The sequence below is a fragment of the Aotus nancymaae genome, unplaced genomic scaffold (assembly GCF_030222135.1).
Source record: "Aotus nancymaae isolate 86718 unplaced genomic scaffold, 86718_ANA_hifiasm-v0.15.2.pri h1tg000020l, whole genome shotgun sequence".
NCBI lineage: Eukaryota > Metazoa > Chordata > Mammalia > Primates > Aotidae > Aotus > Aotus nancymaae.
The window spans coordinates 28,669,682-28,687,023 of record NW_026988432.1 but is presented as its reverse complement, the minus strand read 5'-3'; the positions used below and the strand labels follow the sequence as shown (position 1 = coordinate 28,687,023).

The window sequence follows — 17,342 nt, the reverse complement described above, 5'->3', positions numbered from 1 at the left end:
ACAGAGTGAGACGGCTGGCGGCCTTCTCTGCCAAGAGCCTGGAAGCTCCACACCCACGAAGCCCAGCCGGCTCTGCTGCGTCCCATCTTTGCTTCGTGTAGGGGCCTTTCCCCAAGAAGGCCTGGCGTCCCCTCCCAGGGCCAGCCCAAGGCAGGAGGAATGTGGACAAGGTTTATCATCACCCTGTGGTCAGCACTTTTAGCTCAGCTGTCCCCTGCTTTCCAGTCCCCAGACACAAACATGACACCTGCCTGCTCTTGGAGGTGCCCCGGTCTCCACACTTACCCTCTTGAAAAGTATCTTTCAGCTGGACACGATGGCTCACACCTGTAATCCCAGCACTTTCGGAGGCTGAGACTGGTGGATCACAAGGTCAAGAGATGGAGACCATCCTGGCCAACATGGTGAAACCCCGTCTCTACTAAAAATACAAAAATTAGCCAGGCATGATGGCATGCACCTGTAATCCCAGCTACTCAGGATGCCGAGGCAGGAGAATCGCTTGAACCCAGGAGGCGGAGGTTGCGGTGAGCCGAGATCACACCACTGGCAACAGAGCAAGACTCTGTCTCTTAAAAAAAAAAAAAAAGTGTCTCTCCTGTGCTGCACTTCTCTAGGACCCTCATGTTTGGGACACCAGGGTCACAGCTTGCTGGCCTAATTAAGTATACTCCATGCATACTGATTGAAGCGTGTGGGGAGGGTCTTGATGGGTGGGGAGGATCAGGCGCAGGGACAAGCAAATGCAGCGCTGTGATGGTGGCACCGCCTCTCTAGCTCTTACCTGGTAGACAGATAGGAGGGCTAGGCTGGCCAAGAGGAGTCAGGAATAAGGTAAGAGGGAGCATTGTCACCAAAGGTTTCAGGTCAGAGCGTGGCAAGATGATAGTCATGGCCACAAAGCAGGATGGATGGAGGAGAGGGGCCTAGTGTGGTGTGGTCTCTTCATCCAGAAACAGAGATTTGGAAGGCCTGGGTCAAAAATGCCGAGTCCAGCCCCCTGGCCCCTAACCCAGGGTAGAGCTGAGTTCCTCTGCAGTCTTAGGGGGATTCTCCCATCCCCACTACTTATATGTCTCCATCATCCCACCTCCAACCACTGCTGGTGTCTCTACTCTTCTTCTTCAGGGTATTCCTCTCCGTTCTGTGGGTTCTTCCATTACCTCACCTCCTCCAGGAAGCCCTCCCTAACCTCACCCCAAGAACTCACCAGACCCCATGTCTTGCCCCATGCTGTGGTGTATAGTTCTTTGAGTAGACATAGCAATTTTGCTGCTAGATTTTAAGATCCCCAAGGGCAGGAACCATATGTTATGCTGCTTTGTGGCTACCTGAGCCCCTATGCGTAACAAATACACCAGAGTTTGATCAGATTTTAGGGTTACAAAGGAAGACTCAAAAGGTGGTTTGTGATTCAACTCAGATCTCAGGGGAGAGGCCAGCCTGAGAAGCAATATTCTTCACTTGTTGGATCAAATGTGGTTTTCAGTGAATTGAGAATAAACTATGGTGGGTGAGGAAGCTACTGGTTGGCCAGCTTGCCAACCAGTGCTGAGCCTCCGGTGCCCCATCTCCTGCCCTAGCAAGCTCCCCAGTGTGTTCCTGGCTAAGAAACTTGGGAAACCCCAGTAGGCAGGCCTGCATGGAGGGCCTCTGGCCAGAAGTAGAGAGGTGCGCTGGGCAGGGGAAGGGCCCGCACTGGAACCAGCAGGGTGGCGGCCCACACGCAGCTCAGGCTGCCGAGGCATGTTCATCGTCCCAGGGAAGCTCCTGACACCTTGGAGTCCTGGGGTCACTACTTGGTTTCATGCCCAGGCCTCCAAGTGAAACACTTTATTCAGAAAGTCTAGGAGAGGAGAAATCGGCTTGTTTAAGAGGATTTTGTGGCCAGGGGCTGCGGCTCATGCCTGTAATCTCAGCACTCTGAGAGGCTAAGGTAGAAGGATTGCTTCAGCCCAGGAGTTCAAGATCAGAATGGGCAATGTAGCAAAACTCTTGTCTCTACAAAAATTAAAAAAAAAAAAAAAAAATTAGCCAGTCATGTTGGCACAAACCTGTAGTCCTGGCTACTTGGGAGGCTGAGGCAGGAGGATCACTTGAGCCCTGGAGGTCAAGGCTGCATGAGCTATGATCACCCCACTGCACTCCAGCCTGGGCAACAGAGCAAAACCCAAAACCCTGACTCTAAGAAATCATCATCATAATAATTTAACAAAAAAAGATTTTTGTCCTCATCAGCTGTCACCCCATCAATGGCCGAAGTCATGGAGAAAGCAGCCCCTTCCACCAGTCCCAAGATGGGCTTTGATGAATTAAAATGCCTAATCTTTTGCATTTCTCAGTTATTCCTACTAGATTGTTTTAACTAGCAGTGAGGGTGTTTTTCTGGAAGAGCGAGATGGGGCACTCTCTTGTAGTGAAAGAGCCCAGGCATGTGATGGGGGTTCAGGCCCTGGTCCTGGACGGGCTTGCTGCTCAATCGCTCCCAAAGAGAAAAGACTCCCCTGGGTTACTGTGAGGATCGAGGGAACCCGTGTGTCCCCAGAAGGTGGGGGCCACTCCGTGTTAAATCTGAGTACCATGGTGACTTGGGACGGATGGAGGGAGGGAGGGGGGAGGGATAAATGATTTAAGTATCACTACACCTTTACTCCACCTTCACTCCAGCCCTGAGAGTGGAAGGAGAGCCAGAAGCTCTGAGGTGTGGGACAGCGTGGGACGATGGAGGCAGGCCCATTCCTGGGAAGGCACCTCCCGGAGATCAGCCCTCCCTGTCCTCACAGCCACCACATGCATAACTGTTGTGAGGGCCATTCGATTGATCGATAACAGAGAGGTTAAGTGACTTGTCCAAGACCACCCAGCTGGACCAGGGCAAAACCAGCATATGAACCCAAGGGTGCCCCACTTTCAAGTTGTCACCACATCAGGCTGCCTCTCCAGATGAGAACTCCTTAGAGGGTTGCTGAGGTCCAGGAGGGTCCTAGATGAGGTACTGGTTGCAGAATGGGCAACAGCTAACTGGTGAAGGATAGGGCACTGTTGGCCAGTGATCGGACGCCTCCCATGACAGGAAGCACACCATGTCCCCAGACAGACCCGCCTGTTTCGGGGCAGCCCTCCCCACTAGAAAGTTCCCTCGTTAAGTGAGCCCAGGCTGCATCTCCAGGCCTTCCCTCACTGGCCGCTCCTCCCCATCCCTCTTTTCTCAGACAGGCTCTGTGATCGGTCACACCTGGGATTTTAAAGAACTTTGAGGCGACTTTCTCTCTATGTGCCTTCCCCTTGGTCCTAGCTTTTCTAGTTTTAAGGGCTGTTCCAGCACACCGAGATGGTGAAACTGAAATAGCCGAGAAGGGTGACTTACGGGAGGGCCACTTCCAGGTCAATCAACTTGTCGGGGAGTGAGACGGCAGAGGGCCAGCTAAGGCCCATTGGCCAGGGTACTGAGGCCAGCTGCAGTGAACTCTAATGGCCAGGCTTTGGGCTGGGGGTAGAGGAAGTCACTGAAGGTAGACCCCAAGCTGTGAGGACCCTGTCGCAGCATTTCCCCGGGGATGGTGGTAGTGAGTGTTGATTGATGAAGTTTTATGGTGGGAAGCTATGCCCAAAGCTTAGCCCTTAGAGGCCAAAGTTAGAACAGGAGTCAGAAGCCAGACATCCTGGGGTCTCTTCCTTGACCTAACCTTTGAAACAGCCCCAGTTTTCCCATCTGTACTATGGGTACACAGTGTAATACCTTCCTCCGCATAGCTGGAGGACTCATGTGCCATTGCTTGGAAAACCCACAGCATAATAATATTACAAACAAGCACTAATATAGCACTTATATCAAGTCCTTTAAAACTCATGAGACCCCTATGAGATGGGTTTTCTATTTGTTCCCATTTTACAGGGGAAGGAGCTAAGGCACAGAGCAGTTAAGGAACTTGCCTAAAGTTGTCCAGCTAAAAGTGCAGTGTCAGGATTTGAACTCTGGGGATCTGGCTCCAAAGTCCATACTTCAAACTCCCATGAACTACTGTGAAGCTCGGGGGATGCCCAGAGCCGCCAGCAGGCTGCAGTGAGGGTCCACGGCCAGATCTGGGAGACGGCAGGGCTTGGCAGGCCGAGCGGAAGGGCGAGGGCCTTCCCCTGGAAACACTCCACAAGGTTCACGCGGAGCCTGGCGACTCCCCAGGGCAGCCGCCTGCTCTTCCCATGACATCACGCTGCCTCAGAACTTTTGAGGCTGAGGATTCTTGGAATGCCGGATTCACCCTGGAACAAAAATAATACCTCGTATTTATAACGTATTTTTGTTCCCCGCAGGCTGCCCTGGGCTTCATGTCATAGTAGCCTCAGACTAGCCTTGTGATCCAGGCAGGAGTCCTGTCAGTGGGAGGCCACCCTGAGAAACACCTTGAGTTGGGGCTGGCCTCCCCATTCTGCAGGTGGGAATACTGAGCCACGGGGAGTTGAGTGGTTGGTCAAAGCTGCCCAGCAAATTGGTTCTGAGCAACGTGGGCTGAGAGCCCTGGCTTTCCAGTGGGGTTTAGAGGAGGGCCTCAGAAATGTGTCTGCAGTTGAGTGAAGCTCAGAACCCCATAGAATATCCCCAAGAAAGCCTTTTTCCCTGGGCCTTCTGTGCGGCTCCAAGATGGAGGGTGGCAGGAGTTCGCGCGCTTTCCTCCCTTCCCCACGGGGCAGCAGTGAAGCCAGGGGGGCCGCCCCAGAAACAGCCCCCCAGCCCTGCCCCACAGGCCCCAGCCACAGGAACCAGCAGACTGTGGTGGGAAAGGGCTGCTCCCAGCGCAGATGGAAACCGAGGGCTGCAGTGGCTTCTGTGGTTTTCCCCAGACGCAGTGGAGCCAAGGCTGGCTGGCCGGATCTCCAGCCCGCTCTCCAGAGCCCTCCCAGGCACCCCCCTCCCCAGCCCCAGCCTCCCCATTCCCAGCGGGCCCTGGCTCAGCCCTCCACCTTTGCTTCTGCACGTCTGGCCCCTGCTTCCACACCACACGCTGCCACAAGACAGCCCATGGCTCCTTCCCTGCTGACTTTGGCTGAGGCCTGTGGTCCTCTGAATTTGGGTTTAGTGGCTCAGCAATGGTGTGCAGGTTGCCCTGCCCCCTCGGAACCCTCAGTGTGGTGGCTGAGGGCACACGTTTGGGGCCCATACTACGTAAGTTCAAACCCAGGCTCTTGCCTAGTGCAAGCAGTGTGGCCTTGGGCAAGTTTCTTACCCTTTCTGTGCCTCTGTATAATGGGGTGAACAATAGTGCCTCTCTTAGGGTTAAACAAAAATCATGCCTGCCACACTGTACCTGCTTCCTACGTGTTAGCTATGAACCATTCTTCTGCATCCTTGTGATGTGAGTTTGAGTCCTGTGGCCTCAGGGCCCCCCTCAGTTCTTAGGTATGTGAACTGCCCGAGTCCAGGGCCTGCACTTGGTTTATGCTCTGATGTGGCTGTCTTGACTTTCTCAACAGCTTTGGAACCATGGGCCCACATTTTCATCTTGCACAGGGTTCCACTCGTTATGTGGCCGGTCCTGCCTCCAGGCCAAAGTAGGACATGGGCCTGTGCCGCTCTCTGCTTTCTTTCCTTCATGACTCTTGTCCTGGGATGAAGCTGGAGACTTGTTTCTGTAATTAATGGATTCATGTCTGTCTCTCCAAATGGACCCTAAGCTTCATGAAGGCAGCAGCCCTGTGCATTGTAGTCATTGCTGCCTCCCCGCCCCAGACCACAAGGGAGATGTAGAGAAGGTTCTGCCTCATCTGAAGGAAGTGGATGCTTTGGGAGCAGTTTGAAGGCACACACAGGACACTCTGGTGGTAGAGACATGGGTGTGATGTAGGGCGTTCCAGACTGTAATCATCTCAGGGACATCATGGTATCGGCTGGAGGGCTCGGGCAGGACCCTGGGAGCTGGGGAAGGCTCCCGCTCAGGTCTGGACCTAAAGGTCAGGTCTGGATGGAATTAGGGGAGTGCTGAGGGACTCCCTAGGGACAGCTGAATAGCTTTGTCACACACACACCCTGCCTCCACCTCAGCTTCTCTCAGAGGGCTGCAGGAGCTTTGTGGCCTCAGGCGATCCCACTGACATTTCTGATTAACCTCTGGGCAGAGCAGAGTCTCAGCATGTGTTTAGTTAATGAAACAATAATGAACCAGCCCATTTCCGCATCATTCATTGTTCATTCATTCATTCATTCATTCTACAGTTGATGAGAAAAGTCTTTGCCTGTAGGGTACAGAGATACCAATCAGACCTTTCATCTATTCCAGAGCATCCATTTGGCCAGGTAAATGTGTGATTTCTAAAGCTTTTAGTCCGTGCAGTGAGATGCCACACTTCTTACATGAACTTTTGTCTAGGCTGGCAAAGACCTCAATCTTGAATTGTTTTCTATCCGACTCTGAGCAAAGAGAGCCATAGAATCTACTGGAGTGGGAGAGTCTGCAGCTTGGCCGACCGCCCATGGTGGCAGGAGCGTTCCTGACGCATGCTGGCCCTCTCCTCTCAGGGTTGTTAGGAGGGAGTGCTCAGGAAGCAGCCGGTACAGTGCTGCTGTTGCCGCCATGATGATAATGATAGCCCTGGCAATTACAGGGCCAATGAGTTGCCTAAGCTCTGTAGCGATGCCCCCAGTTCTCCAAAGAGCACTGAGATCTCCAATAAGTAATTGTTAAATCCAATCATATGGCGTGTTACAGCAGAAACACAGAGCTGCATTCCTGTGAAGGCCTTGCCACTCACCAGCTGGGCGACCCTAGAAGAACAAAGCAACCACTCTGGACCTTGGTTTTCTCATCCGTCATGCTGTAACTCATGTAATCTCACAACTGCCCCTGCGGTGGGGACCGGCACAGCTAGAAACAGAGACACAGAGAGGTGAGATCACCCAGCCCACACAAATATGAGTGGCAGCCAGGCTCTGTGCCAGGCTCCAGACAGACCGGGAAGGAGTGCCCTGCAGGGGACACCCATCATCCGATTCAGCCCAGCACGCATCATGGGTGCTCCATTAGTACAGGTCACTGCGATCCTCGTCTCTGAGTGTTCACCAGCCAATACCATGATGTCCCTTGGTTGACTCCCTCAAGAGGGAAGAAAACTCCCCTCCCCTATGCTTCTCCTTTTTAAGTTTCCCCATCATTCTGCAAACTGGGGTGGGTGTGGTGACTTTTTTTCCTGGGTTCTATACGCTATTGCTCAGCCAAACAGCCCCTGAGCTGCAGGGAAGCTTCTGGTGCCCATGCCTCCCAGCCTCACCGCAACTCTTGCCTTGTCCCGGGTGGCTGGGCCAGGGCAGGCAGAGCTCATTCGGGGCATGCGTAGGTGGGCAGGGGTGGAGGTGCCGACGCTGGTAATAAGCAGTCATCACTTTTCCTGAAGGCAAGAAATATGAGCCCATGCATAGTTTTCAAGCCGCTTGCCCTAGGAATTTTGCTTTCAGAAATTTTCAAGCAGACCTACAAATTATGTGGTAAAGTGTCCGATATCGAGAGAACCATAATCAGCAGCGGCCCTCAGAATATCTAGTTGGGAACGATTATGAAATAAAAAATGAACAGAGGGACATTTGTTTCCATTTGGACTACTGTGAAAATGATTTTTTTAAAAAACACAATTTGAAGTTATTCTCCCTACATCCACCTCCCAAAATGCAGCTGTGGTGTTCCGAGAACATTTTTGTTTTTTTGTATAAAAGAGAGCAGTCTTGAGTAAAACAAGACATCTGATTTCAGAACCCAAAGAAGAAAGAATAAACTAAATGAATGATAAAAGCATAAACTGACAATTTCCATTCTCCTAAAAAAAGCATTATTGTCCTAACAGCAGGTGTTGCCAGTAGCACAAATGGAATATTAATCTTATCTCCTGGGTTGTTCTTCCTCACCCAAAGAAGGCTTCCCCAGAAACAGGCAGAGAGATGGGTTTTTGCCCTTCTTGCTTGCAGGGCTGCAAAACTGGGTGTCCAGTTTGTCTCCCGACCCAGGATCCACATTTCCATGTGTCTGAGACCAACTGCAGCCTCCTTGCCGGGTCGCTGGGAGCAAAATAGGCTCATCCCTGGCCCAGCCAAACCCCAAACCCACAGGTTTCATGGGGAGCAGCCAGCTGGCCCCCGAACGAAGGTATTGATGAAACCCAGCGCCAGCAAACACAGAAGAGAGAGGAGCTGGTTTTGGCTGGCCCAGCTGACAACCGCTGACAAATATTTGTGAATGGCCAGAGCAGCGAAGCCTGGGTCTCCATTGTTGGGGAACAAGGCCCAGGCCCAAGTCTGTTCCGGTGCCCTTAGCAGCCCTCTTGGCTGCATCTCAGGCAAAGAACTTGGACCTCATGCAGTTATCACCACCGAGGCCTCAGTGGCCATTCAGCCTTTCTCTCCATTAGTACAGGTCACTGCGGTCCTTGTCACTGAGTGTTCATCAGCCAAGGAGGCTGGATCTAAAGGCGAATGGGTGATAGATGGGAGGTGGCCGCAAGGCGTTGTGATTAGTTGACAGGCTTGGCCCACTCCTGGAACCTCTGGCAGGCCCTCTGCTATGGGAGTGTCCCTCATGGAGCCTCAGTTGTCTTATCTGTCAAATGGGAAGACAGGTTCTTGGCCTGCCTGCACACACAGGCCAGTCCCAGCAATCACTTGCCCTGAGAACTAAGCAAGGCCTTGTGCAGGAAGAAGGAAAAGGGAGCATAGAGGGACAGTCTTAGTGCCTCTTCCTCCAGTGACATCTGGGCTCTTCCCCACCCTCGCAGGGTCCACCCAGCTGATTCTATCTGCCATTGAGCTCCATATCAAGACCTCCTTCTTTCGAACCTGTTAGTCTCGCCCGCCCAATTAGGAGGGAACACTTGAGGTGGACTGACTCCCTGGCTTCCCCTTCTACCTACGGATAGCTTTTCACATATACAGAGGAGCCACCACCCAGCAAGAGTGAATCTAAGAACCCCCACTAATGCCAAGTGGCCTGGGGCACTCTTGGCCATCGCTGGCTGGCTCCAAGCTCTTTCCAACCAGGAAGACATGGAATTCCAGGTCCCTGCAGATTTCCAGGAATGAACAGCAGAAGCCCTGCAGGAGCCAGCTAATTTCTTTCTGGAGCCCCTGACCACCAACCATGTAGCAATTACTTCCTTCCCCTCCAGGTAGACAGAAGCTGTTTTCTTTCTGGGGGGGCGGAGGAGTGCACTAGGTCAAGAGAGGGAAATCCCTGATATGACAAGTGGGAAACCAGGCCGTTTCAAGACGGATGTTCGGAAGGGCTTGGTCAACCATCCTTTGGGGATGTTTCTTGGGCCATAGCTGCAGGCGCCACAAAAATTCTAAATAAGGATGACAGAAGTTGTGAGAATCAATCATTATCTGCCAGGGAATTTCCAAGGTTCCTCTCTGGGCTTAAAAATAACTCCCATTTAAAGAACAAAGAGAATGGAAGGAGCAATTAGTTGAAAGTAATTGAGAAATTAAAGGAGGGAAAATTCTCAAAAAGTCAGAGGTACACGGCACCCTGCGGGGGTCTGTGAGCCACAGTTTCTTCTATGTTTTCCAGTGGGGGTTGGCTCACACTCTGCAGAATGAGACTGCAGCCCTCCGCACTGACTCAGGCATCTGGGGCTGGGCTGGGCTGGGCCAGGCTGGGCAATCAGAAGGCCAGTTGGTGGAATCGCTGGGAGGAACCTGACTCAAGGGCCTCACTTTTCTGATGGGGCCCAACTCTTCTCCAGGGTCTGGTGCTGATAGCGCCTACCCTGCCATATGGAGTGAAACTGCCAGGGAGGAGGGGGGTGTGTTTGGGAATAGAGGGGCTGCCTCACCCACCCAGGTGTCAGGCCAGCAGTGCCCTTGCCCAGAAATGTAAATTAGAACCCAACAAGATTGAACTTTGACACCAAGGATGAAAAATGCCACACAGGCCTCCTGAGAAATGGCCCAGGGCATGCCTAGTCAGTAGGATTCAGTTGAGGTTACCAGACTTACAGATATTTCATAATGACTCTTAAATTACTGAAGTAAATACAGACAACCCCAAACCTTAGACACTGTATATAAAAACAAACCTAAGAAGACTCCAGACAGACAGGCCAGGGACCTTAGGAGCTGAAGAATGGCACACTGGTGAGTTCCTGGGTTTTCCTCTTGGCTCAAGTATCCCAGACTTGGAGCTAAAGAAACTGGAGACCCTAGGCCGGGGACAGTGGCTCATGCCTATAATCCCAGCACTTTGGGAGGCCAAGGCAGGTAGATCACCTGAGGTGAGGAGTTCGAGACCAGCCTGACCAACATGGAGAGACCCCGTCTCTACTAAAAATACAAAATTAGCCAGGCGTGGTGGTGCATGCCTGTAATCCCAGCTACTCTGGAGGCTGAGGCAGGAGAATCACTTGAACCCAGGAGGCAGAAGTTGCAGTGAGCCATAATTGAACCATTGCACTCCAGCCTGAAAAACAAGAACAAAACTCCGTCTCAAAAAAAAAAGAAAGAAAGAAAATGGAGACCCAGAAACACCATGAGGCCAGAGAAGACAAACAGAGCCCCAACAAAAGCCAGCTCTTTCTAGCCAGAGCACCAGGAAAGGGGCAGCCTAGCAGGGCAGAAAACTCGAGGCAATAGTCCTTTCCTCCAGCCAAACACCCCTGCAGGAACTGTGGCCCCACCCCCACCCAGGACTCCAGCGGAGGCCCAATGAGGGGCCTAGACTGTCACAAGGTACCCAGCCCCCCAGCAGGGTGGTGTCAAAGGGACCAACTGTCATCCGCATTGTGGATAATGAGCCACTAAGATTTTCAATGGCTGCTTTTCAATTTTAAAAAAATATATTAATTTTAATGAGAAAAAATAATGCATTTGATCCCAACCCAGGATACCGTCCATTTTTCACAGATAAAAATGTATCAAATGATAGAAATTGAATTTATGTAAGCAATAAGTTGTAAGTAAATAAATACAATTTGTTCATAACATGCAATGCAGTGAAGGTCTGTGGTACCCGAGACAGGTCATGGAGGAGGTGCAGGCTTATTCTTTAGAAGTTAACATCTTTCTGCAAAATCTTTCCACCCTTTTACAACCTTTGAGGGGTTCCTACTTATCTTGTGCTCCAACTGCACTTCCAGTAAAGTTGCAGCATGGAAAACACGCTGAGGGGAAGATGGAGTTTGAACATAGCAGTGCTTTGCGTGATAGGAAGCAGCCTTTGAGCCAGCCAGAAGGGTCCCGAGAATGCCCCTCATCACTCCTTCACCTGCCTTTTGGCCACAACTCAAAGCATTTGGAGCTTGTTCCTGGCACACAACTCATACCTGTTCCCTGTTCTTAGAGAGTACTGCAGATGAGCCTGTCTTGACCTACACCCATCATATTAAATATTCCTTCGTATCTGTTTGCTAGGCTTGCTATAGCAAAGTCCCACAGACTGGGCTTCTTAAACAACAGGCGTTTTATTTTCTGACACTTCTGGAGGCTGGAAGTCCAAGATGAAGGTGTCAGTGGGGCTGGCTTCTCCTGAGGCCTCTCTCCTTGGCTTGTAGACGGTTGCCTTCTCGCTGCGTCTCCATGTGGTCTCTCTTCTGGGCGTGCAGCCTCTCTGGTGTCGTGTCGACGTTTCCTCTTGTTATAAAGCCGCTAGCCAGATCGGATTAGGGCCCACCGCAACAGCCTCGTTTAATTTAATCACCCCTTTAAAGGTGATTTGTCACATCTTATCTCCAACTGCAGTCACATTCTGAAGTATTGGGGGTTAGGGCTTCAACATACGAAGTTTTCGAGGGTGGGAGGGGACATAATTTAGCCCATAAAAACTTCCTATAGCATATTTAGTTTGTGGGTGGGGTGACAATGGCAACATTCAAAAAAATTTGTTTGAAAGGGATATAACTTCTCAAAAAGCATTATGGTGAACGGTCATTCTAGGAAGGTGCTTGTGAGAAGCAGGTCTGTGTATGCAGCTTTGCTGGGACATGCGTAGAATATGTCTGGAAGATTCACACATGTGGAACGGCTGCTTCCAAAGGCTGTCAGTAATGACAGAGTCAGGCAAGAGGCTTCACTGTATCTGCTGCTGGATCTTTTTAATTTCGCTCCACATGTGTGCATTCACACATATTCTAATAAGTGAATAAAGTACTGATTTTAAGTGAAGGGTTTGCTTCGGTCCTTTGCAGTAGCAAGGACCTATCTGGTTGTTCTGTGCTGTGTCCCCAGGCGCATAGAAGGTGCTCAGGAAGCGTTTGTTGGAAGAATGAATACGTGGACAAAGCAATGACTTCCTGTTCTGGCGTCTGGGCATAGGGACTCTGACCGGCCCGCCCAGTGATTGCCCTCTCTGTCTTTCCCCTTCCGTTTGCAGGCGGCAGCAGAGACCTCCGGGGGGGAACAAGCCCCAGCAGCATGGTGACCACCAGCCAGGCAGTGCCAAACACAACAGGGACCACCAGAAATCCTACCAGGGGGGCTCAGCACCCCACCCCTCAGGGAGGCCCACTCACCATGGCTACAGCCAGAACCGGCGCTGGCACCACGGCAACACGAAGCACCCGCCGGGTGACAAGGGAGAGGCAGGCGCACACCGCAATGCCAAAGAGACCGTGACCGTCGAGAGCCCAAAACTAGAGGACACTGCAGGGGACACCACCGGGCACGGCGGCCTCGAGGCCCCCCGCAGCCCTGACGCCCTGGCCCCGGTGGCTTCTGAGCGGCTGCCTCCACAGCAGCCAGGGGGGCCAGAGGTCGAGACAAAACGTAAAGACAATATTCTTCCCGAGCGCATCGGGGAGCGGCCCAAAATTACCCTGCTCCAGTCTTCCAAAGACAGACTGCGGCGAAGGCTAAAGGAAAAGGTACCGGTAATTGAATTTTTGTTGTTCTCTTGCACCAGGGATGACGGCAAGAGGTAGGCACTTTGGTAGGTGGGCACAGAGCAGAACCTTGTGGGTTTGAGGGTCTGGGTAGCCGCATGCAGGGAAGCAGGGACTTCGGTGATTGTGGGGATCCACCACATTGGTCAACTGCTGCCAGCAGGTAGGGCCATCATGAGCCACTCCAGCACACTTGTGCTTTTCACTTTCCAGCCTCCAAGAGGCCCAGGGTAGGCATTTGGCACCAGCCCCCAGCCCAAGGGAGTGGCGGGGGAGAGGCGCATGCCTGGGAGTGATGGGGGTTCGGTGTGCAGGGAAGATTTTCTAGGGTTAGAAATCATTTGTGCTGAAGGGCATTTGGGGAAATGTGGGGCTTATGAAATAAGGACTGAAGCTTTTCTGCAGGTAAGTACCATCCAGGCAGTGGTCTCTGCCAGGATGGGGAGCAGAGGTGAGTTGCTCAGAGTGTGGGAGGGCCGACTACAGCCTTCCTCTTTCCCGCCTTCATCTCCCAGCGGCCAGGGAGCGCTCTGCAGTGCAGACCGTAAGGCGGCTCCATTCTCAGCATCAGGTGGGTGCCCGCCTGCGCCAGCATGAACCCAAGAGTGAGGCCTCCTTACATTTGCTTCCAGGAGCCTCTTTCTGCACCCTGGCCCTGGCCTGGCCCACAGCTTCAAGTGGAGATGACCCTAAACCCCCAGAAGAGGGACGAGGATTTGTCCTTGAAGCATTAACTCCATGGTGCTCACCCCAGCACCACCACCCCCACCCCACTGCCCAGCAAGGGCACAGGCAAGGTCACCCTGGAGAGGAACTGTCCCAAGAAAGGCCAGCTTGCCCACAGCCATCCCCACACAGCAGCAGAGCCTGCAGAGTCTTCCTCCTGGGGCTTCCGCAGAGCTCCACGTTCTGGGCTTCTCCTCCATCCTCCCTTCTGCCATCTCTCCTCAAGCTCTTGCCCCAGAGGCCAGGCCCAAGGTCCACACTCAGGCAGGATAAGGCAGGTCAGACCTCTTCTTGGATCTACTCTTCAAGATGAGATGCTGCTCCTAGTATCCTCCCCACCAAGTCCTCTGCTGCTAAATGTAACTGCAGGGCAGCAGAGTGGAAACAGCACGGGCTTCAGAGCACAGCTGGGCAGGCTCAGACCTCCCTCTGCCTTTGACTGGCTGGGTGGTCTTGGGAAAGTCACCTAACCTCCCTGAGCCCCAGTTCACTCATCTGTAAAATGGGTATAATACTACGCACCTTGCCGCGAGACTGTGAGGGTTAAATGAGATAACGTGTGCAGATGTGTTCTTGTGGGTAGTTCCTATTCTATATGCAGACTGCTATTCCTGCCTTCGGGCCCTGATAGTCTGGAGAGAGGAGGGTATGGGGGAATGGAACAGAGAAGGTAGAGCTATAGCACCTATAGATCAGTTTCAAAGACTCTGCTCAGGTGAGGCCTCCTGAACTCCTGGACCAGGAAGACATGGCCTTAGGCTCAGGCTGGGCCACTCCCCGCTCCGCCAGCTGCTCACTCTGAAAAAGGGTAAATCCTAGGTGGCCACCAGCCACATCCTAAACAAGATTTTCATCAGGGAGAGCAACGCTTTCTTTCTCCCTCTCGAGAGACAGGTAAAGCGTGAGATGTCTATTGGGATGGAGAGCCGTGTCCTGTTAACTTCACCCAGGGATTCAGAGTAGCCTTTCCTAAAAAGGTGGATGGGTTTGAGGAGATGGACGAGGACACCCTATCCTTCACCCCAGATTCAGCCCTTTCTTAAGACTCAGTTCTCAAGAGAGAGACTAGCTGCCCTCGGAACTGGATCCACCAAGGAAGGTCTCAAGGAAAGCTATAGATCTTCCCGTCTAACCTTGCTGTGTTACCTATAAGGAAACTGAGGCCCAGAGAGTGAAAGCACTCACCCAGAGCCACACAGGTAGAGGCAGAGAGTGGGATCGAGAGCCTCGGTCTGTGCCTCCTAGCCCCGAGCTTCTGTTGTCAAAGACAGAAGAACAAGCGTGGGTCTCATGTCACGACCCGGACCCTGCCCTTCCAAGCCGATCTCACTCCACACAGTTAAGTTGCTCACATTCTTGGCCACCAAGAATGACTCAGTACAATAAGATGACATTTTTTTCTTTTTCAAGCCCCTGGTCTGGTCCCAGTTGCAGTGAGACCTCGTAAGGCTGTAGGGCTTTTTACTTGTCATATCCCCCCTAGAAGCACCAACTGTTTTAGTGGCACATGGGAGGATTTCTTGGTGTGTGGCATGTGTCTACAGAAGACCAGCACAGTCTCCATAGGACAGAAAGCCAGGGCTGTCCCCACAGGGAGCCCTATGTCCAGAGAACAAGTCATCCTCGGGCATTTGGAGCTGAGGGTATGGGGGACAAGGTGACCACTGCCTGAGCCACCTCTCGCCACCGCTGCAGGCATTTGGTGTCTGACCTGCCTTCCTGACCAAGTCTTCCTGCCCTCATTTTCTCTTTGGCCCGATTTCATATTTGTTATCTTATTTCCTCCTTCATAAGTTCCATTCAGTCATTTCTAGATTAAGACATTTGATGGACAAATAAAGAAAAAAAAACTAACGTATATGAGAATCCTGGGAAGGAGCTAGAGCCCAAAAGCAGAATCAGCCCTGGATGTCATAGGGGCCAAGAAAACAGGCAACAAGGAGCTTTGGGGGCATGAGGGGTCTTTGGTGGAGGTTCCCAGAGGGACCAGCCTTCAGGCCCAGGAAACTCGGCCTGATCCTGCTTTCTGGGGGTGGCCACCCTCTGTCCACCAGGCCACCCCCACACAGAGACCTCAGCTTCACTGAGGCACGTTCATTTGTCTCTGACACCTCCAGGATGAAGTGACCGTGGAGACAACCACCCCCCAGCAGAACAAGATGGACAAGCTGATCGAGATCCTGAACAGCATGAGGAACAACAGCAGCGACGTGGACGCCAAGCTCACCACCTTCATGGAGGAGGCCCAGAACTCCACCAACTCCGAGGAGATGCTGGGCGAGATCGTGCGCACCATCTACCAGAAGGCCGTGTCCGACCGCAGCTTCGCCTTCACCGCCGCCAAGCTCTGCGACAAGATGGCGCTCTTCATGGTGGAGGGGACCAAGTTCCGGAGCCTGCTTCTCAACATGCTACAGGTAACCGGCCACCGCCACGCCCCCTGCCCCTCCGCGTGCGGTGAGTTATTCCTAGCAAGAAGGCTGCGAGTTCTGGCCACAGTTGGACTTTTCCCAAGTTCCGCCCTTGCCCGATTCATTATAGAAAATACAAAGGCAGTCGAGGGGCCCGGAACAAGTGGCTGGATTTGTGTGTGTTTATGTGTGGGCTCCCTGGTTACGATGGACCAATATAATTTTATAGGTGCTTTATGTTTAACCAACTTTCCCCTTTCTATTTTCATGATTAGAGGCTGGCTCTGTGCTTTGACCTCTCCACGTCCAAGCGGACATGAACTTGCTGTGGACTTTTCTTTTCCTCCTTCTCCCTGGGACCAGGTCCTTAGAGCTTTGCAGCGGTTCAGTTGGTCATTGCTGGTAGTGAGATGGGTTCAAGCAAAGCCACGCAGGAGCAGAAAAGGGACAGTCTGTCTGCCGACACACTAGGGCTTCTAGGCAGAGGGAAGGCATGGTGATGCGAGACTGTCTTATTCCTTGGTCTTTCCCTCTCAATATCCCTTCACCTCTGAGAGTGTAACCCCACCCCTGATAATTGCTTCCTCCCTGGAGACCAGCATCCAGTGGTTCTATCAGCGTGAGTGTGTAGTAGGAGTGGGTGTGTGCACTTGGACTGAGCTCAGCAACGTTTCCTCTCACAAGTACCTATTTGTCTGTGTGGGCAGTAGCAAATGAGCAGGTGGCCTCAAAACTGGTGACATCAGGGAGGGATCGCAGGGTCATGGGATGGTGGCCACACCAGGTCCCGGGACTGTCCTTGGAGACTCTTGGCTGGGGGAGAGCCATTTCTCCTTTCCTCCTGTTTTGTATTTTAAGGACTAGTTGAGACACAAAGTGAGTTGCCGGCCCAGGTGAGATAAAATGGTAGTTTGCAAGTTATGACGTAGAATGGCAGGCAACAGGGCCATCTTAACTAGGGTGACCATAAGATAGATCATCTGAACTGCAACACTTGTGAGAGTCAGAGGGGGTTCAGGTCACAATTATGCCTAGACAACAGGTGTAAACAAGAGCATATGGCCACCCTCACCTTAACCACGTGGTTTGCAGTCTGCTGTCTTCTCTAAAAGCTGGGAGGAAGTTGCTGCTAAGGCGACCTCCGAATGCAGCAGGCAGGGCTCCATCCCCACCCGCCCTCTCCTCACCATGTGAGTTGCACTTACTGCAACATGAGCCCTGCCTGGCCAGCCTGTGCTGCTTCTCTCCTGTTCCAGGCCCTGATCAGGTTCCCATTCCTGGATCGCCCGTGCTCCCCTGGTGACGAATTCCCGCATTACCTGAGGGATTTGCACATCGGGCATGTTCCTCGCGGGC

The 17,342-nt window shown here is 52.4% G+C and overlaps 1 protein-coding gene across 6 annotated transcripts in view; it reads left to right on the top strand.

The window, feature by feature from the left end:
- Positions 1-17,342, top strand: part of CTIF (cap binding complex dependent translation initiation factor) — a 328,449-nt gene that overhangs the window by 208,520 nt on the left and 102,587 nt on the right. For 4 of the 6 annotated variants that reach the window (XM_012440816.3, XM_064379201.1, XM_012440815.3 and 1 more), the window contains 2 exons: positions 12,342-12,837; positions 15,693-15,992. In XM_012440816.3, coding sequence (XP_012296239.1) covers positions 12,342-12,837; positions 15,693-15,992 — 796 coding nt within the window. The remainder of the gene's footprint in view (positions 1-12,341; positions 12,838-15,692; positions 15,993-17,342) is intronic. The other 2 variants (XM_012440818.3, XM_064379202.1) reach the window with 1 other exon arrangement.